The following is a 20959-nucleotide window of genomic DNA, read 5'->3' on the forward strand; positions in this document are numbered from 1 at the left end:
AAAATATTTTTCTAGCTCACTGAGACAATTTTATTGCATCTAAAATGCAAAGACTTTGCCATCCTGCCATTTGCCTTCCACCATCCTTGTAGAAGTACCCAGACCTGCTCCCCTTGGTGTGCACAATCCCCACCACTACGAGTGAAAATCCCACCCCCGTGGTACAAACACTAGCAAGACTGTGACAGAGAGCTGGGCTACCTCTAGTCCAGCAGCAGAGAGCAGCTCTGCATATAAAGTCTTCACCTTCGGGTGCTCACCCACAATCGTACAGGAGACAATCACCAGTGGAGTTCATATGCTCATGGAGGTTTGGAGCCTCTTCCAAACTCTTGGTTCCTCCTTTTTATATGCTAGAAGAGCTGGTAGGACTTTTTCTGTCCCCTATTATAGAGCCATTTCATAGGAAAGTGTTCTCAGATTTCCTTTAATCCACTATAGACCATGCAAGATGCTTCAGCCATCCCAATATCTACATGCACCTCAAACATCAGTGTCATGTCAGAGGCAGGTATGAGGCTCTGGAACAGCTACAAGCATGACGTGCTCTGCTTGCTCCCGACCTCTTCAGCGTGCATGACTTGTACACGGAATGTGGACAGCCCGAGTCAACGCGTATGTGGAAGGCAAGGCCACCACTTAAGGGTGACAGTGGCAATTCCCCTTCATCTTACCACAGGAGCATCCCTGTTTTGGTGTGTGTGCAACTGTTCCGGGAATAAAGTTCCCCTGGGTGGTGCATATACCTCACAGAAACATTGGAACAACATCCGAAGGCTTTTTTCCCCTTTCAGATTAATTGAATTCATCTGAGATTATCAAACGATTAGCAAAACGTCCCTTCTGCCATTGCTGACTTATTCACACGTGCCTGTTCGTTTTGCAGCCTTGTGCTAGGATGGAAGACTCCAGAATATATTTCTCTTCGGGTTTGCAATGCTATTGCTCTGTGGCTTGTTTTCCCTGCTTATGCATGCTGACGAGATTTACTATTATGAATTGCCCCACAAAACTACCTTCAAACTCAAATTTAATAACCTAAGTATTATGAAGATCAATATTATGGCTATTCTCATTCATATGATTAGCACTAATATAATTTGGGGAAATATTTATGCTGCAGTAGTGACTAGAGACCTGGATTAAGAGGAGATCCTCAGCATCTATACAGAAGAAAAGACACTATTCTCTCCAGCTGTGTACTGAAGTGCAATACTCAATCTCTGAGTCTCCACGGGTTTGGATATTTTATGTAAGTTATCTAATAAGATAACAAACCAGCCTTACAATCCCTACAGCCATATTGCTAACTGTTTGAAAATCATGAGTCAGGCTCCAAAAAAGAATTAAGAGATTGGTTTTAAAATTCATGAGACTTTTAAAATCTGATAAACTTCAGGGTTTTTTTCCTCTTCCTTTTTGCCTTCTGCTTTCTGAGTGTGTAGGAGTCGTATTATCAAGTTTTCCTCTGCAATTATGAGGGCCGTAAACTTACTTTAAAAATTGAGTTGAGACTCTTACATAATCAGAGGACTCTCAAAGTGGGGGCTTTGAAGAGACACTAAATAGTCTTGAGATACAGTTCGTCATGCGAGTCGGCAACACTCGCCTGCTGAATCGGTACGGCACGGATTTCAAATACCAAATACTCCCAAGAAACAGTCGGCAGTCTTTTATGGGTGGGAGGGGGGGAATTTGAGACTTTCCCAGTCTGCATATGAATGGGGGGGGGGGGGGGTAAGGGGAGGAAAAGAGGGGGAAGGAAGACAAAACGCAAGGAGAACGTATTAGTCTGGTGGGGATTATTCATTTAGCTTTAACCAGAGACGGAGCTAACAACCTTCTTTTCTTATTCCTGCCTCTCCTGCTTGCTCTTCACCATGCAACAGGCGGTTCTGCCTGTGTACCACACTCTCTTATTAGCCTTACCCGGGCTGTGCGCCTGCACTCCCCAGGGACAGCCCCAGACATTTGGAGGGGAGTAAAAAGTAATGCTCTTTCTGGGTTTTTGCTCAAGAGCTGGAAGCTAACACCGAAATATTTAACGCTGAATACTCAATAGGCAGGTTTTCCTTTGCTGAGCGGGAAAGGACCAGACTGAAAGAAAGGGGAGGAAAAGCCAAATGAGGTTGGGCGGCGACACAGGGATAATGAAAACGCCATTGCACTCCCAACACAGTGCTCGGTTTCACCATGTCCTCTCTTCCACCTCCAGGTAGGTGTGGGGTGGCATGGTCCCTCACTGGTCAGCGTTCGCATCCTCATCCAAGCTGAATCCCCTGAGGGCGCTGCGACAGTCAGCTACGGAAATCCGTGCTCAAGCCCAGTCTGCACTCCAGCAGACCTGCCAGTCCCCGCCAGCCCGTGAAACCGCAGCTTGCAAAGGGGCGCTTCCGTCGCAGAAACAACAAGATCTCTAGCCACATCAGCAGGGGCTGATGAATCAGCGTGTCAGGATGAATGCAAGAGCTATTACTAAGTCAATCAGAGCATATTTGAGCCTCCAGACCCTGGTATGCTTGCTGAGAGATATCAAATAAGGTTCTTCTGCAATGAACTTTGCCAAAGGTCTGTCCCTGGAAGATGGAGGGCATCCAGAGACTTCTCCTTAACTGGTCTCTAAAGTGTCTAGTTGCTCCCTGCCCTTGCTAAAACTGACGGCAGGAGAAAGCACAGCGTGGGTTTTCGGGCCAGCAGGTGTTGCGGGCTTGCAGGCCACACGGGCGTAACAAAGGAGTCCCTTCAGTGTGAGCTAAGGAGCTCCAGGAGGCAAACATAATCCCAGAGCAGAGAATTTCCATGGTGCTGCTTAGCAAGTGCTGCGCACCATCGGCACAACTCAGCCTGCAGGGACACAGTGGCAGTTGGCTGGCTCTTCCCACCTCCAGACGATGGCTGTGCACACGCAGAGGCTGCGTGAGTGTAAAATTTGGCCCTGCAAGGCTGCACGAGAGCCACGTACAGCAAGGGAGGGCATCTTGGTGTAATCTGCCATGGCACAGCTTTTATGGAAACTCCCTTCTCCAAGCAAATGCGTTCATTGCAAGCAGAAGCACAAGCGGGCCTGACCTGATTGGGAATTTGATGTAATGTCTTCCTCTCCCGGCTGCTTACCCCTCTGCTGGGAGCCGTCTGCACATTAAAGCAGATGTTGGTTGCACTCGGGTCATGTTTCCAAGCTTTCTTTTGCAGTCATAAGGGCTAGAGCCGCTTCCCTCCCTCCCTGCACTCGTTTCTTAATTAAAGCTTAAATTCTGATGTCGTCACATGACTGTAGGAGCAGAGCCCCAGGCAGGCATTTAGTGCTCTGTGTTGTCAGCGGGGCTTTGATTTAGAAGCATAGCAGACACTTTAGAGAATCCCATCCCTCCGCTGCGCCCCAGCCTGGCCCCGCTCGCAGCTGCCGCTGTCAGACCTCAAGGCTTGTCCTTCAGGTCAGAGGCTTTCCCACGCCGCAGAGGATGGAGAGGATGAGGAGGATCTCCGTCCTGTTGAAACGGCGTGGTTGGAGAGCCAGGAAGCTGCGAGGAGTCTGGCAGGGAGGAAGAGGAGGAGGAGGAGGAAGCCCCTGCAGAGTGCCTCCAGTCCAGGCAGCTCGGTGGATGCAGCTCCTGTCCCTACCCCTCTTCTCCCCTCCCTCTCAGCATTTCTCACCTGATGGGATGTGTTTAACCAGCAAAAATGACTGCCTGGGGCAGGGAACCTCGCTGCAGGTTCCTGTAAATACTTCGTGGCCACTGGGTTAGTGGCAGAAAGCTGCAGGTGTGAAATCAGGTCTGATCACACAGAGCTTCCAGGCTTGGTCACCAGAGAAGGGCAACGGAGCTGGTGAGGGGTCTGGAGCACAAGCCTTGTGAGGAGCGGCTGAGGGAGCTGGGGGTGTTCAGCCTGGAGAAGAGGAGGCTGAGGGGAGACCTTCTCGCTCTCTACAACCCCCTGAAAGGAGGGGGTAGCCAGGGGACGTCGGTCTCTGCTCCCAAGGAACAGGCGATGGGACAAGAGGAAATGGCCTCAAGTTGCGCCAGAGGAGGCTTAGGATGGATATTAGGAAAAATTTCTTCACCGAAAGGGTCATCAAGCACTGGAACAGGCTGCCCAGGGAGGTGGTGGAGTCACTATCGCTGCAGGTATTTAAAAGACGAGCAGACGTGGTGCTGAGGGACATGAGTTAGTGGTAACTTGGCAGTGCTGGGTTAACGGTTGGACCGGATGATCTTAAAGGTCTCTTCCAACCAAAACGATTCTATGAACAGCATCCCGAGTGCACAGACCTGCCAGCAGAACACTCCCTAAATGCTGCCATTCCCCAGGAGCAGCCCAGGTACCACCTCCCAGGCTCTCCGGAGGAGAAGCCGAGGCTGCGCCACGCTGCCGTTTTGCTGCGTCAGCTCCTTCGCCGGGTGCACGTGTGCTGCAGCACACGGAGGAACCGCCGGCTCCACACGAGCATATTTGATTTCACGCTGCCTGGAGAAGAGATCCTGGCACAAAGGGCTGACCCAAACTCTTCTCCCTCCCCGCTGCAGGCAAAGCTGATGCCTGGGTTTCTTTTCAGATGTGTCCTGGGGTTCTGTACCTGCACTTAGTAGTTAAACACGGGAAACCAGCCTGGATGTCTCCGACTGCCCCAGTGGGACTCATCTTGTTCCATTTACAGCGGCTGGTGGGTGGCAATCAGCAAAAAAGAAGGGAAAAAAAAATACTTTCTAGAACCCAAGGGAAACATTAGAAGGATCCAGAAATAGAAAAACCCCTATAATAGGTACAGTCATGCCATCTCCCAGTGCTACTGGTGCCAGAACAAAATTATTCTGTGCATCTAACTTTTTTTTTTTTTTAAATGTAACAGCTTCTCTGCTGAAATAAGCATCTGCCTGATTTAAAAGCAGAATTAATAGTCTGCTCACCAAAAAAAAAAAAAACACAAAAAAAAACCCCATGAAGAGCGAAGGCTTCTCCTTGGCCTGTTAGTTTTTAAAATATGCTCCCAAGCCACTGGACCGTAGTCTGCTGGTCTGAAGAAATCTGAGAGGAACGTGCAGAGTCACTGCAGCTGCGGCGTGCTGGGGAGCATCCCTGGGATTGCTGCCGGGCACAGCCCGCCACTCTTCATGCCGAGGGGAAAGGAACACCCCCCACCGAGGAAGGTCTCCGAGGGGACTGCGTAGACAGCCCCCTCCTGGCCCAGCAGGATGCGGATCTCTTCGGAAAGGTTCAGTGACTAAAAATATTAGCCCATGCTGCTTTCTGGGATGCGTTGGCTAAAATATTTCGTTCCGGCTTCGGAAAGGGAATTTTTGCGCTTGGGCGTGCGATTCTGCAGAGCTGGGCTGACGCTCAGCCGCTCCAGCGCAGAGCTTAGCCGGGTCAGCAGACAGGGCAACCAGTTAGCGATATGCCTTGCCAGGCACACAGCTCACGCGCAGCGCCTCCCTCCAGAGGAACTGGCCTGCCCTAACCACAAGCACGCTATCAGAAGCTGAACTTATCAACTGCGCTGCTTCCACGCCGTTCCCTACGGCCTGGGCACCCCGAGATGAGGGTTTGCCCTTCCCCAAAGCTTGGCCAGGTGTTCTATTCCCCTGTCTCTGAGCGCATCAAAGGCTGGCGCCATTTATCCTTCCAGTTGCCCTCCGTTCTCAAGGATATCAAAGAGAAGGAGAGGTGTGTCCTTCTGTCAAGCCCTGCAGCTGCCAGGGATGTTCGCAAGCCCTCGCCATCTGAATCCGAACGCAGCCAGAGCAGCTGCTCCTCCGGCCCCAACGAGGGCCAAGCTCAGCCCAGCGCTCCCAGGACTAAGCGCTGCACAGCTCGGCCAGAGCCGTTCCCCGCCATCCCCCTCTCCTGCCTTCATTCTGCTTATGCAAATACATTAAAAGCTTCCCATATGCAGGGAGACGCATTATGCAGGGAATGTAACAACACTGGTCCCTGAACTGCATGAAGAATGAGGGTTGTGGCTAAAGGAGAGGCTACGTGATGGAATCGGCTGGTTTACGCCCATCGCTGGATGGCTCCTGTTTGCCAGGCGGCTGCGTTAGGGCTGGTGAGACAGGAATGTAAATTGTGGCTCTCTTGTAAAGTTGCAGAAACTCGTAGTAATGTCATTTCCAGATTAACATTTACATTGAAGAGAACACTAGAAGGCTTCATTGTTTACATGCACTATGGAAATAGATTTAAATTTTTGGTTTACACACATTTATTTACAAGGCATTTACTGATTACAAACCAATGTACATCACTCGTTTACATGCATAATGTAAACTATGGAGATTTCGTATTTTTTGCCGTGCAATGCTGCACGGATTTCCATTGCTCATTCCACGCAGAGGCAAGAGCCTCCTTTCATCTCAGCTCCCTCTGTCCTTCAACTGCTGCGTTGCCTCTCCTAAAAAAGCCTTGCCTCTGCCTGGAAAACATAAAAGTTGATGTCCCCTTTAAACAGATAGCATAAAAACCTAATAGGAAAACCTTGTCAGCAGAACTTCAGCACGACTAAAGAAGCCAAAGCAAAGATTAAAAAGCCTAACGGTGCCTATCAATTTGTACCAGTGCAAAGCATCACCTTAATGCTGTTTGAGAAGAACCTTCACGGTGCCGTTTTGGATGCTTGAGGCATCCAAACAAGTAGAACAGGACTGAAAACTTGCCAGGATGTGAGAGAGGAGCCAGGACCGCACCCGGGTTGTGCAGTTTGTCTCTAGTCAGTAGCACCCAGGTCTCGGCATCCAGCTTCGATTTGAGCAAGCGTGAGCCTGCCCACGGCGAAGCCGCCATCCTGCTGCTCCTCTTGGCTGCGCCTCCCTTGCCCAGTGGTGCTGGGGAAATCATTGTTATTTTTATTAATCCTAAAATGCTAAAAGCTGAACCCAAGGAAAGTCAAAGGCTGAACCCTGGGGAATTTTAAGATTTCAAAGTCTCAGAGTGAAAAATAAGGACAGTCCGTCTTTGGTTTTTTTTCTCCTTCCCTATTTCAAGGACATAAAAACTACTTGCAAATTCAACATAAATTGAATGAGCAAGCTGAAGAGCAAACAGCTAGACAAAATACACTCAAAATAAAAATGTTTCCCTTTTGACATCTTTTAAGTGTCATTGGTTGACCTCGTCTTTTGAGATAAACTGTTACGCCTTAAACATTGAAGAGAAAAAAGTTTTTCACTGGATTAATAAAATGAAAACAAACAGCAAAGCTTAAGCCTTTCATTGAGCCTAAAATGAAATGTTTTGATCTTTTTCCTTTTTACTGAAAAGTTGAACAAACATCCATTTCAGATCAGCCCATTTTGAATGTTATTTTTTTGTTCCAGACAACCAGTGAACCACAAAATCAATTATTTGTACAGCTCTAGTGACCAGTAGATTAAATTCAATGCAGTAGAGAGACAGCAAAAGGAGTCAATGAGGAGTGGAGAGATGGGAGTAGAATAAGGAACTGAAAAAAATGGTAGAAGCCGCTCTAATAGATCTTGTCTCTGCCAAAACTTAGCATGCGTTTTCACAACCACTTTAATACAACTTTAATCCACATTGCTGCTGAAAACAGCCGTCTCGCCAGTCCCCTTAGTCCCCTTCCTGCCTCCATCCGCACGGTCCTGTCCCTTTACTATCACCTGAACGTACAACGAACGAGACCGGAAAAGTGATCTTCTTGAAAATTAATTTTTTTTTTCATTATTTTTTTTTTTTTTTTGCCAGATTAGTTTTCTGCCACATCAGTTCCTCAGTTTTGGAAATCACGGGTTTGCGTGAAACCTGCCTGGAAGGTCTGGTCAGGAAAGGCAAAAACTTCTGTAAGAGAAGCTGCTAAAAAACAGTCATAGAAACTTCACATTCACTAGCCGGATTGTCCAAGTCCGGTGCCTGAAGGTAGGAGTTACATCCTGCTTTTCCTTAGAAATAATAACAGCTCACAATGGTCCCGGCCAGCCAGCCCGGGCAAGCAGCCGTATAAGCCCTGGTGCTGCGTCTGCAGGTCCTGGGGCAGTGGGCAATGCTGGATATACTAGAATAGGTTCTCCGCCCAATAAATCAGTGAATTTTCCTTGAGGTCAACAGCTTCACATATTTATGCCACGGAGAATCTGGCTCATTGTTTTTAATTTGTGGTGCCATAAAACTTTTGAAAGTTTTGTTGAGAACAATTTTTTTTTCTCAAATTTTTATATATATATATTTTTTTTTTTCCTCTAAGGGAAAATTTGAGCAGCAGAACAGCATATGCACTTCTAAGTCAGTTGTAGCTCGTGCTACGTGCACAGCCAAGATCTTCGCTTCTTGATAATTTTCTTCTTTGCCGAGGGAATGACACGTTTAGAGAGCACATAGCTGCTCAGATTTGTGGGTTTTCTAGGACTAAATAAAAACCTCTAGCGTGGCCAAATGTATTCAGCAGTGCAAATCCCTTTATGAGCACCCAGTTTAGTGTCCACTCTGAATGGGAGAAACAGGGAAATCACAGAAATGTTCGTTAGACGGGACCCTGGGGGTCCCTAATCCAACCTCCCACCCGAAGGAGGACAATCACCAGCTCTGAGCACATCAGCTGTGGCTTTGTACAGCCTTGGAAACCACCAAGGGTGGAGATACCCCTCGCCTCTCCATTGACCTGTCCCAGACGGGCACTGCCCTCCTGAAAAAATGACTTTTGGAGGGGGCGAGGGGAAAATCAGCTTTTTTTCCCCAGGCGCCATCCCAACCATTTTACAGCTAGCTTGTGCAGCCAGTTACTCACAACCTTTCCTGTCTCAGGAGCTGTATTTCCTTTTTATACATCCAGGGACCTTACTGTAACGAGTGTACGTAAGCAATCAGTTTTGTCCTGTCACTCTGCAGGCGGAGGGATGCTGCTTTGTTGTCGCATCCCCCATTACGTTTTGAATCTGTCGGTGCATTTTAACCAGAGTTGGCAGAGGTCTCAGAAGTATTCTGTACTTGCAGGTTTCATGAAATTAGGCAGCCTCTAAACGGTCCCGCTGCAGGAGAAGTTGCAAGGCGAGCAGATCTCTCTTCTATACCCCAGGGTTTCCCCACTCTCTTACACAGAGAGCCAGATTTCCCTGTCCTTACTGTCATTTCAGAAAATGGAATTAAACTCCCACACGTGGAAGATCCACATTTCTTCTTGTACATGCACGTTCCCCTTCCAGCCCTCTGTGACCATCCACTTTACATTGCTGCCGTCCCTTACGTCCAAACGCCTTGCAGCTTTTAATGAAGTCTGCCCAGCAACGCAGAGCAGACAGACGCTGTCGCCTCCCATCCTCGGGGGCGTGGGGAGGGAACCGAGGTATGGCGAAGCGAGCTTACCCACAGCCATACCATGAGCCCAGGGCAAAAATACAGCTGCTGCCTGCGTTACCTCTCTGCCGGTCTAACCGAGAGTGTCCCTCTTCCCAAGGCAGGGTGTCCTGTCCCTCCTTTGCTGTGGGAAAACTGGCAGTGCCAGCCTGTCTACCCGGCCGGACGAGACCCTCTTTGCCTCCCGTGTCTCACTTCTGGCATCGAACAACAAAGCCTCGTTGTCTTTTTTTCTAGAAAAGATTCCTTTTTCTAGAACTTGCTTAAGCTGCGCAGCATCGTTAGCGAAATGCCGCTGTTTCAGGGCTTCTGCCTGGCTATTTGCATAGTGTATTCCAGTGCTCAGTCTACTGTTTCTTTTGCTTTGCCTGGTAGCTAAATAATCAGTTTCTGGGAGAAAAAAAAAGAAAAAGAAAAAAAAAGGACAACACAACAATATACTTCAAAGAAGTGGACTGAAGCTGTTAACTCCTGAATTCTGGTAACAGGAAGGTTTTCTGGTCTGAGCAGTGCCCTAGTCCCAAAGCCAAGCTGAGCTTCATCTGTTTTCCAGCCTTCGTGCAGAACCTCGTACCCAAGGCTCTCATGGCTAGGAACGACAACAAGGATAGTGATAATGAATATTCAGACATCCCACAAACCACTCTCAGCATCTGCTATCCTATCTGCATTAGCATCAGAGTGCACAGATAATGATCAAAGCAGCATTTTCCTGCCAGAGGCCCCCCTAAACCAGCCTTATTAGTATGAATCGATGCTGATTAATGTGCTTCCTTAACGCAATTGTATCTACCCCTACTGTCCATGATTTAATAGAAAACATCTCCCCCTTCGCTTGCCTTCCTACTAATATCGTGTGCAAGGTGCAAACCTTGACTGAGGGTACCGGGAAAATCAGTGGTTCAAGTTTCGCAAGAAAGAGGCCTAAAATCTGCTAAAATGCAATATACAGAAGGAGGGAATGAGCCTTTGGAGACTGGAACAGCGAACTGCCGTTCCATGCTAGGATGGTAGGCTGGGATTCAGGCATCCTAGGAAGAGATATCGGCAGCTCTGCTGTTGTACAGCGATTCTGCTTATGCAGTGTATAAAATAGCCTTGCTCACTAAAACAGGCTCTTTGCTTGCTGCTGACAGACTTCTGGCCGCTCTGATGGAAAGAGGAGCGTTGCATGTTTTATTTTGGTGGTGCTTCCTTTTTAGCATCACCTGTAAAAAGGAGAAAATGCTGCATTTTGCCTTACGCTGCTGCGTTGCTTTGGCAGTGGCTTTATCTCGGTGGGTTTTCAATGTAAATGACACGGTCCTAACGCGCTGTGTCCATGCTCCTGCACAGCAAGACACTGGGGAAATCACCACTAAAGAGGCGACAGCGTTTCAATTAGGGACGGGTGAGGTCCTCTCGCCCGATTTCACATCCACTCCAAATCCTTGGTCGCTGTGGCTGGTTTGAGGTCTGCTGCTACTGGCCTTAGGAGAAGAGCAGTTGTCGGGTCAAACCTCACCCAACAAAGTCACAAGTACCCCAAGGAACTGTCTGACCGAGGGACAAAGAACAAACCAGCCAACCAAAAAAAGTGTGAGAGAAAAGGAACACTGGAAGAGAAGACTACACAGAAAACTCCCATGCTCCAAATCAGCTGCTTTTCTAAGGAAAGGAGCAATATCCTTAATGTAGAATATGTGCCTCCCTTGGGCTAGTCTAGTGCAAAGAGCAATTGAGAGACATCATTTGGGAGGAAAGAGGCTTCTGTGTTGGAATTAAACAGCTGACAAAATCCCAACAGCTTCACAGATTCTCGAAGTCAATTTAAGGAGCCCACAAAATGAGATTTTACCCCTGTGGGTTTCAGTAAAATGATATGTTCTGGAGGATGTGTGTGCTCGGAGTCCAGCTCTTAACTGCGAGAATTGGTTGTGGCTCCGCTAATTCACCAGAGCTAGGCTGGTTTTGATACTCCTTAAAAAATGCATGGGCCCAATTTTTAAGTGACCGGTTCTGCCAACGGGGCCAGATATTAAAAGCAAACAACCCTCCAACATCTAGCCAGCCTCCCACCTAATGGCTCCATCTGCTCTGCCGAAGCACATGGGGTTTCCTCTCCTCCTCAGCTGACCGCAGGTGGAGCAGAAGTCACTCCCAGAGCCTGTGTTTCCAAAGCGCTGAGCTCCCAGCAGCTCAAACCATGACACACACGGCTGAGACATCCTCACCCCAGCTTTTCCTTCATTTCCCCAAGCCCTCAGCTCCCTCCTCCAGCTTAGTGCGCGGTATTTGGCCATGAGATGCCTCCCTAGGTGCCCTCGCAGCCTTCCCATGTCTCTCTAAACTCTCTCCTTAACAACTTCTACTGGACTTTGTCTCATCTCCATTTTCTTTTGTGAATAATGACTTCTCCAGCGTCATGACCATCTGCAAGACCCTTCTCAGACACCTCCCATGCACGCAGAATTCTGCTGCCCATTTTCTCCCACGTTGGAAGAAGGAGGACATAGTGTCCTCCCCATGCTACCAGTGGCTTTCCTAAGTGCTTTGGCAATAGCCAGCAAAAATTGAGAAAAACAGATCCATTTCCGCTTCCCATATGTAAAGTTCATCCTGAACCAAGATAAGCCTTCAAATTCTTACCAGTCTCCTACAAAACAAAGGGGAGTTTGTTCCTCGCCCCATAGCAGATAAAACTAGAAATCACAGGCTTCACATACAAACAAGATTTTAGCTCCTTTATAAAAGCGGGGACAGCAAAGTCGTGGCGCAGGCTGCCGGCTCTGGGTGTGAATTCTCCGTCACGGGAAACCTTTCAGGAGAGGTTGCCCACGAACCTCTGTCAGATGTGACACAGGTACGTCTGAGTCTGCCTTGGGGAAGGGGCATGGATTAAATGACCTCTCAAGGTCCTTCCAGACCCGTTTCTCCGTGATTCTTAGAGACAGGATCCCAGGCTTGATGGATCTCTGGCCTGACCTACAGTGACAGTTCTTAGATGTGTCTGAACACATACATCGCATGCATTTCTCTCCCACTAGGGCCCCTGTAGACTGCTGCGGTGGCGTTCAGGGCTGAATAGGTCTTTAGCAAAGGGCAGAGCCACTGCCAGGGGCGTTGCGTGGGGCAGAGATTTGCAGTCTCCACGAGGGCAGGAGGCGAGCTGGGGATATCCACAACCAGGAAGAAAGTCTTTTTGAAAAAGGCATGTTTTCTCTGCTCCTCTGTGCAAGCAAAGACAGTGAGACATCCTCAGTGGAAGCGTGGCAGCGTAATTTCTAGGTTTTGGGGCTGTCTTCCCCCTGAGCCATTTCGAATGAAGAGGACAAGCCAGGGCAATACCTTCAACCCATGCTAACCTGCCCTTGCTCTGCGGGCTGCTGCGAGGGGAGGGGACGCTGCACTCCCTGGAGGCCCCCGGACGGGCACAACTCATTTTTCTTCCCCGCACACAGGTGATGTCTTGCACGTCGCTGTGACTCTGCAAGTGCTTTTGGCTCTCTGCCCACGGGCGCACGCTGCCTGCGCGCACGTGGTTTCCCTGCTCCCCCCGCCCCCCGGTCACCGTGTGCGTGCATCCGCGTGCGTGTTGCCAGTAGGATCTTCACCAGTACTTCCCTACCCACCAGTTTGCATGGTTGTGTTTGCAAGTGTCTCTCCGAAACACAACCGGACCATATAATTACGTAAATGCGCACATGCCTAGGAGAGTTTTGCAGTCTCTTTGGGGTTTAGTGCAAATCTCATGACACTCGCTGGCTTATTCCCCTTCACTCCAAAGCGCTTGCTGCTTTAATGGGAGGCTCGTATGAGCACCCCAGCTTTTCATGTTAAAACGAAAAGAGAGACGGGTGTTTCTGAATATCACAGCTGGCAAGAAGAGCTTGAAACAAGCCAGAACAAAGGCTTCAAAACCTAGAAGGTAAAGGAAAATCCGAATTCTGCCTATTCTCTGTCGTTTTTTAATTGGAAGACTTTTAAACCAAGATCACAGTTCTGGGGGGCAAGTTCAACTCATACACGGGAGACAATCTGCAAGGTCTGTGGTAGGCAGTACACAGCTAAGACTCATGCACAGCAGTGTGAGAACTGCCGTACTGATGCGTGTCTTGCCATCTTTATGTCTCTTCTTGCCTGCGTGAACCTTGCGCTACTGGCAGTTCAGCTTGCTACAGAGGCCTGGTCTGCCCAAAGGTACACTGATTTGAAAAACATACCCGTGAACCCGCCTGTGAACTTCTCTGTCACCACAAATGAAGTCCACCCACACCCTTGGTCCCTTTTTATCTCCATCTATGTCGTGCACATTGCCGTGGTACCGCAGTGCCTTCATCTCACTATCAGAGCACTACACGAGTCTTTGAAGCAATTTGTGTTGCCAGCTGAGGACCACGAAGAACCAAAGAAGCGTTTCCAGGTGGAATGGGGACAATGATGCGTCTCCCATTGACTACAAGCCTTGAGCCCACGGGAACTGGCTGAGTTCCCACCACCTAACAACTTAGCCAAGCTACAGGTGCTGTAGGAAACCAACATACCTGTATATTTTATATCTGGTTGTAAATCCTTGACGATGTCTTTCCACAAAGGATAAGTAGCTCCGTGAGTGGTGGAAAGGCCCCCTGTCTGAAATAAGCCAATCAAATTCCTTGGAGACATGTTGGTTGGTAGCAGCTGGGTCCTGGTGGGAGGGCTGTACTAGTATATGGTCCCATATAAACAGGAGGTAGAGGAACTCAACAAGCCTCCAGTTCATGCTTTTCTGTCTGCCTTTTTCCTCTCATTCTTGCTCCATTCTGTGGAGTCCTGTTGAAAAAGAGAGGGAAGAGGAGGAAGGAAGGAGAGAGAGAGAGAGAGAAATGGAGGGGAGGAGAGGGAGGAGGGAGAGAAAGAGAGAGTTTAAAAATGGGAATTGCTTTGATCCTTTGACAACTGTCTCTCAGGGTGAAAACAGACGTGAAAAATCAAGTTTTAAAAGACTTCAGTCTGCCTGTGTTACAACTTAGAGTATTTGGCAGCGTTTTATTCATGTACCTAAGTGGTGCCTTTAACCTCCTGAGCATATACCACCTTTGAAATAACCAGGTCCTGACCTGAGACATCCTCACCCCAGCTTTTCCATCATTTCCCTCGTGAAGTTCTCCGCAGTGCCGCAAAGGCGAGTGAAGGCTGGGCGCAGAAGGTGGCCGCACCCTAGGCTACAATTACCCCTTTATTGTCCCTTTAATGCTGTGCCAGAGAAACGTGTCTTCTGCTTTCATGTCTCTCTGATGATCTGTGATCCATACTCCATGCAACCTGAGCAATCTATAAAGACCCAGCTCTTACTTTAAAGTGTTGCCAAAAAAGAAATAAAACAAAATAATTACCCGGGCTTCAGTGACGAGCACATGCGGACACACAGACGCACATGCGCACACACACGCGCACGCACACACACGACTATGAAATCCTGCCAAACTTTGCAAGATAAAAATCACCTCAACCTGCTTTCCTGCCTGGGTGTTTGGGAGGTGTGTGTCTGGTGGGGGGGGGACACGACAGGGTCTGTTGCTGTTTCCATTACAGTAGGACCTGGAGGCTCGTCCCAAGATCAAGGCTCTGCAGGGCGACACACTGAACATGCATATTCAGCGGAGGAGATTTACTAGGGAGCTTAAGGGGATGCTTCACGCCACCTGGTGCAGGGCACGCTGTCGCTCGCGTGATGGGAGAGCGGCTGTCCTGCTGCACCCCCCACCACCCCCATCAAACCATGGCTGGGGACAGCCCTGCTACCAGCCAGCTCCTCTCCCCGATGCGTTTAACGGCTAAACAGGCAAGACATATGATGAGTGGGAAGGGAAACAGAGGGGTGAAACGCCTTGCCAAAGGTTACGCAGCAAGCCGCGGATACAGCTGGAAGAGAGCCCTCGTCTCCTGACTCCCATTTCCAGCGTTTCAGCCATTAGATCATCCGCCTCCGCAGTCATGCTGTTGGCGCGATGCCCCTCTCCGAACGAAGCCGCGTGCTCCGTTGGTGGCAGGTGAGCAGCTTGCTTAGCTGGCACCCTGCGCCTGGCGTGGACCCCCCTCCCCTTCTGCTTCCTACCCGCAACGTGGCTGCAGCAGCAGCCCGGCATGTTGGGTTGTGTTCCTCATCCCTGGGACCTGCTGATGCTGCTCAGAAAAAGTCCTCTCCATAGGCGGGATGCGTTCCTCCTCCTGCCCACCTCCTGTCCATCTGGCTGCCTTGCTGAGTTTTGGGGAAGACGTGCCAACACGGCGGGCATGCCTGGGCCGGCAGAGCGATCTTGAGGATGCATCTTCCCCCTCCCCACTCTGGGAGCACAAGCCTGGCCAAAAAGTTGTCCTCAGGACAGGTGATACCCACCTATTTTTGCAGAATATAGGGTGTGTGTATATATATAGAATATATATTATTTTTGCAGAATATAGTGCAAATATATATATATAGTATATATATTATACATATAATGTATATCATATATACAAAATATATATATCAAATATATATAAATATATATAAAATATATATAAAAATATATGTAGAAAAATACATATATAATATATATAGTTGCAGAATATAGTGCAGAGAAACTGTAGCGAATCTTTAAAGGAAGAGAAATTAGGCTATGCAGAGCTCAGCAAAGTGAGATTTAGTGTCAGGCTTCTTTGTACATCTCCAAAACCCCTTCTGCTTTTGGGTCTGAGTCCACCACGAGCACTTTAAAAGTCTGTAATTCCCAGAGAGACAAGGTCCCACTAACAGTATAGGAGAGGCCAAACCAAGGTGTGCCGGAGGTGCCGCGCACGGTCGCAGCGCTGCGTGTGAACGTGAGACCTTGGCTGGTGCGAGCAGCGTAGCAGAGACCAGAGGGCGCCAGCATTGGCGCTCCGCGTGGTCTCCTCGGCTCCAGGAGCTCTCACGGGGAGCACGGCCGGGCTGCAGCCCATGGCAGGGAGCGCGGGTGTCTCCTGCGCGGGTGGGTCGAAGGGGGGAGTGCGACGGGGAGCGCGCAAGTGCCGGGTGCGTGTGCGCGGCGCAGCGCGTGGGCGTCCGCACGTGTGCGCAGCATGTGTTCGTGGAGCGGCAGTCAGCTCCGCAGCACTTGACAAAACCGAGTTGTGTAAGTCTGGTTAAAAATGACAGTCAGCTGTTGCATTACACCAAGAAATGAAAGGGGAAAAAAAAATAAAAAAAAAAATAAGCATGGGAAAGTCAACCAATGTTCGCCTTTTCTGTTGGGCACATATAAACTTCTTTGCCATTGAAGATAGAATATTACTGTTATTAAACATAATGGTACCTGCAGCTGCTGACTGAGGAGGTTGTTCCTGGAGGCTTGTATTTAATATTAGCCTTCACCACTGACTCCTACTTCACCCATCAACGTGGCAGTTCTCGGTGCTTTAGTCCCTCGCCTCTCAGAAAGGACTGGTTCTACTTTACCTTAAAAAACTGGGGTTTGGGGAGTTCCTAGTCCCACACTGAGAGGAACAGAGCATATTCCAAGTGGGCTACAGCACATCTCTGCTTCCACTCATGGTGGTCATGAACCTGAGCTGAATACTGGGAAATGCTCCCAGCTATGTCCCTCCCTCAACGTTTCCAGACTCCAGTGCAGGGGCTTGTTTCTCTCCTGCTCCTCCATCCAGGCTGCTTCTCCGCGTTCCTGCTCTTTGCAGCCCTGCGGTGTCCCAGCACAGCAAGCAGCTGCAAACTCAGCGTATTTGCCATCAGACGGGCATGCAGATTTGCTGCTGATAACAATCGGTCGTTCTGTACACATTGTTCAAGCTCGCTTGGTTGTCTGTTCATTAAACTCATCCATAACTAATTCCTTCATCAGCCAGCCTGGATCAGTTTCCCTTTAAACATTGCACTTTCTATTGAATTTCTATTGCAAAGAGAGGACGGGAACTTTTACATACCAAAGCGGAGCGACGGCTCGCCTCCCGTTCCCAGCACAGTGCGAACTGAAACATGAGAAGAGCCAAATGAAATGGGTTTCAGAGAAATCCCAGTGTGTCCTCGCACACGCGAGCCTCGTACATCGGGGAAATATCAGCTTATAAAAGAGAGGAGATATTCAATAATTCCCCCCACGCACCTCCTCATCCTCCCTTCCTTTGCTTTTAGCTCAGAGGTAGAGTCAGGATGGTTAGAGTTGTGATGGCTCTTAACCAAGGGTTAAGACACGGGGAGAAGATGCCTGGAGATGACTAGAAGGAATGGACACATCTCCACTCGAAGCTGGCTGGATCAGTGCTGAGAGCAGGGAATGGTGCCCGAGGCAACGCAGGATGGTAGAGCGCAATTGGGTCTAGACAACTATCACACCATCAACTTTAATTTTTTAGTAGTATCTTTTTCCCCCCTGTAGCTGCTGTAGAGATGTTGTTTCGCATTAAAGATTAATACGCACCACGGGGCTGGTCCCCATGGAAGCTATAAAGCTTACTAAAGTGGGATTATTTTGTGTCTAAGGCAATATTGTGAGGTGCATTCAATCTAACTCCTAACAAGTCTGAATCTGAAATTAATTTGTTAGGTGTCTTTACGGGGCTTCACTGATGTAAGATATGTTCTGGGGATTTTGCTAAAGGGATGGGGGAAGAAGGGGCAGGGAGGCAATATCTCCAAGAATATAGCCCTTGGATAGGAGACCCAAGACCAACTAAAAGCTAAATCTGGCACAGAAGAAACCTCCGCACTAAAGGGGAGGCTTGGGGCAATGGGTTTTGATCCAGGAATCCAGCATTCTGCTCAATTCTGCCCCAGATTTCCTCTATGATCTTGGGCGGTGCCCTTACATGCTTTTTTGCCTCACTTTCCAGTTATCAGCACGGAGACACTATACTGTTTATTTGACTTATCTGTTTGACTACTTGGACCGTGAACTTGTTGGAGAGGCCATTTTCTGGTTATAGCACCTGGGAAAACACAGTCCTGCTGCCCACATGGCTCAATAGGTGTCCCTATCCTATAAGCAACGAATGGCAACCACCTCAAGGTGTCGGCGAGCTTTGTAACGCAGCCATTAAAAAAATCCAAGCTACAAAGCCCATTTCCACTCAGGAGCGCTACAGAGCACTGCAGTTCTCTGGGTCCTTCTGATTCACGTCAGCAAACGTGATCGTGCAATTGTCACATCTGTTAATAAACGTAATCGGTGGGTGAGCCACGACGTAGGCTGGAGGTCACAGTAAATAAGTACTGGGAGAAGGAAAACGTTAGATATACCGATTTTGAGACACGTTACGGTCAGCTTCCAGCATTGTCCATCACGAAGGCACATCCATCAGTGCAAATGGAGATTTCTGTCACAAGCCCTTCTAGTCTGTTAGGTGGTTTAAGACGGCCTTATTCTAATCTGAATTCAGCCTGGAACATTAAATGTTCCTTGTCTTACGAGTCTTCAGGATTCTTGGAGGAAAAATAGGCAAGTGCTTTCTGTAAAGTGCAAGTTGTATTTGAATGTACACTTAATTTCATCGTGATTGATATCTGTGTGTTAATTATATTCTATTTTAGGCAATACCTCTGCTGTCACAAGGCAGCGCCTTTTATCCAAGGAGTTCAAATTGAATTAGAGACATTAATTAAAGCTCTCAGCACTCTAGTAAGGCAGGTAAGTGCTGTTACTCCCATTGTTTCTTGAAATAAGAAGAAAGGAATAAAGCTGGGTGTCTACTTAGCCACTTAAAAGGTAATTTTTATACAGTGGGATAGCTCAGAGTGACAGATTTTGCACAAAATTATATTGCGAGGCCTGTTTCGTACGAGGGCGGCCGAGTAGCCCTGGATCCCTGCTATAAACGGGAAAGCAGAATGTGGGAGCTCTGCCTCTCCGTTGCTTGCTGTAAACATTCCACTACTCCTCTGCCTCCCGGGATTTTTCTACCTCTCTTCTAACCGCTGTACCTTTCATTTATCCCTTCTATTAGATTCAAATTGATCTCGCACACATCCCTTCTGTTTTCTCACGCTCATTGTTGTAAACTATTTCCATCAGAAATGCAGACTCAGGAAAGAGAAATTACTGAACACATTATTTGCAGCAAAGAAATAAGTCCCCTATCTCTTTAAGCTTCATGCACCAATAATTCTTTCTTGTGTCCCACATTTGGTTCTTGGCAGGTGGAGAGAGGTTTCTGCCTGCTGCCATTTACCAGAGGGAAGAGGCTAACAATTGCTATTTGTATCTGAAACACTTCTCTTCTGCAGCAACTTCACACGCTGCTTTAGGATGCTGATAAATTAGTAAAAGTCTGAAGTGTCAAGGGAGAGATGAAACAGCTTATGTTAGTTTAGAGCTCGACCCTGTAAAGCGACGAACGTCTGACCTCATTTCAGCAAACAGCTTAAGTGTATCCTTAATTTTAAGTATGGGAGACACTCTGCTAGGTTGTACTCAACTATCCCCGCTTTGAGCGAGCTGCGCGCTCCCATTCCTGTGCACAGGTAACTACTGCCCTGCGCCGTTAGGATTTAACTCGTGTTAAGTCTCCGGGTGCAACTGGAGCAATAACGTTTACGTCCTGCACCTAATTCAGAGCTGGCCCATGAAAGCGCTGGAAGGCGGTTACCGCCCTGAAGCAGCTTTAGCTGTCCTTTGGAAACGCTGGCCGCCACTCCAGCCGAGCCGAGGACGTCTTCTGTGTGTCAGGGCCAGGGGAAAACAGGGAACGTGGCTGGAAGGGGACGGGGAATCCAATTTGTCCGGGTTTCTTAAGTCATATGAACTTCTGTGAATAAAGCCGACCCCTGGGAAACCAGAATTTGGCCATTTCTACCCTAGATGTCTTTATAGCTCAAACTGCAGAGGCTGTTGTCTGACTAGACTCAGGGATGGAGCTGCAGTTCAGCAGTGGCTCTGACTATCTGGATGACCGTGGCATGCAACATCCTAAAATCCCAACTGATTGCAAAGCTATTTCTTTATGCAAGCGGGATTTCTCCATTTCAGACAGGGATGGGCGAACTCCTCACCAAACTTTTGTAATTCTGCACTGATCAGTGTCTAAATTTGCACTTATTCGTTAACCATTTCAGTTTAAAATATGCACGAGTGGTTAGACCTGAGGGATATTCATCAGCTGAAGCATTTTTGGGAGAGGAAAGGCAAGGAGGGAGGGTGAGAAATACCTCTCCAAGAATACCAGCACAGTCCACAAATTCTTTTGCCAAATTGTTCATGCTGAAAAAAATAATGATTGGGAGATGTCAGTGTTTTGGTTGTGAGAGCACCAAGGGGAAATATTTCCAAATCTCCATTTGAAACTACGAGAGCTTTTTCTTTTCCTCCTTTTGATTTGTCTTCCCAGCCTCTTAAAAGAGAACAGTGATAAAAATATTTCTTTTGACCCCAAATGACTTAGAGGAGAAAAGGTTTTTTTTTCCTTTTGGGTTTGTCAACACTTTGCTTACAACTTGTCAGAATATTCGGTGAACCAAAACCACCCTACAAATCCTTCGTTATTAATGCAGTTCAACCAGCAGCCTAAAGGGAGCAGGTCTTGTGCAGCAACTCTAATTACTCCCTGCCTATAGCGAGGCGAGAAGCACACTGCTAACAACGAGGTACCTGTTTTCAGCTCGTTTGTCCCCGCGCTTCAGCTAATTATAAACTCCTGGTGTTATTATGATAAGGATGAGAGGCGGCTT

General features: G+C 48.3%; 1 protein-coding gene across 2 annotated transcripts in view; it reads right to left on the reverse strand.

The window, feature by feature from the left end:
* BRINP1 (BMP/retinoic acid inducible neural specific 1) overlaps positions 1–20959 on the reverse strand; it is a 90225-nt gene that overhangs the window by 46823 nt on the left and 22443 nt on the right. Inside the window, exons 2-3 of one of the 2 annotated variants that reach the window (XM_074608363.1) lie at positions 17224–17268; positions 13827–14094 (exon numbers count right to left, since the gene is read on the reverse strand). In XM_074608363.1, the coding sequence (XP_074464464.1) occupies positions 13827–14044 (218 nt within the window). In that variant the 5' untranslated portion in view covers positions 14045–14094; positions 17224–17268. The remainder of the gene's footprint in view (positions 1–13826; positions 14095–17223; positions 17269–20959) is intronic. The other variant, XM_074608362.1, reaches the window with a different exon arrangement.

This window comes from Larus michahellis, chromosome 15, assembly GCF_964199755.1.
Source record: "Larus michahellis chromosome 15, bLarMic1.1, whole genome shotgun sequence".
In the NCBI taxonomy this organism is placed as follows: Eukaryota; Metazoa; Chordata; class Aves; order Charadriiformes; family Laridae; genus Larus; species Larus michahellis.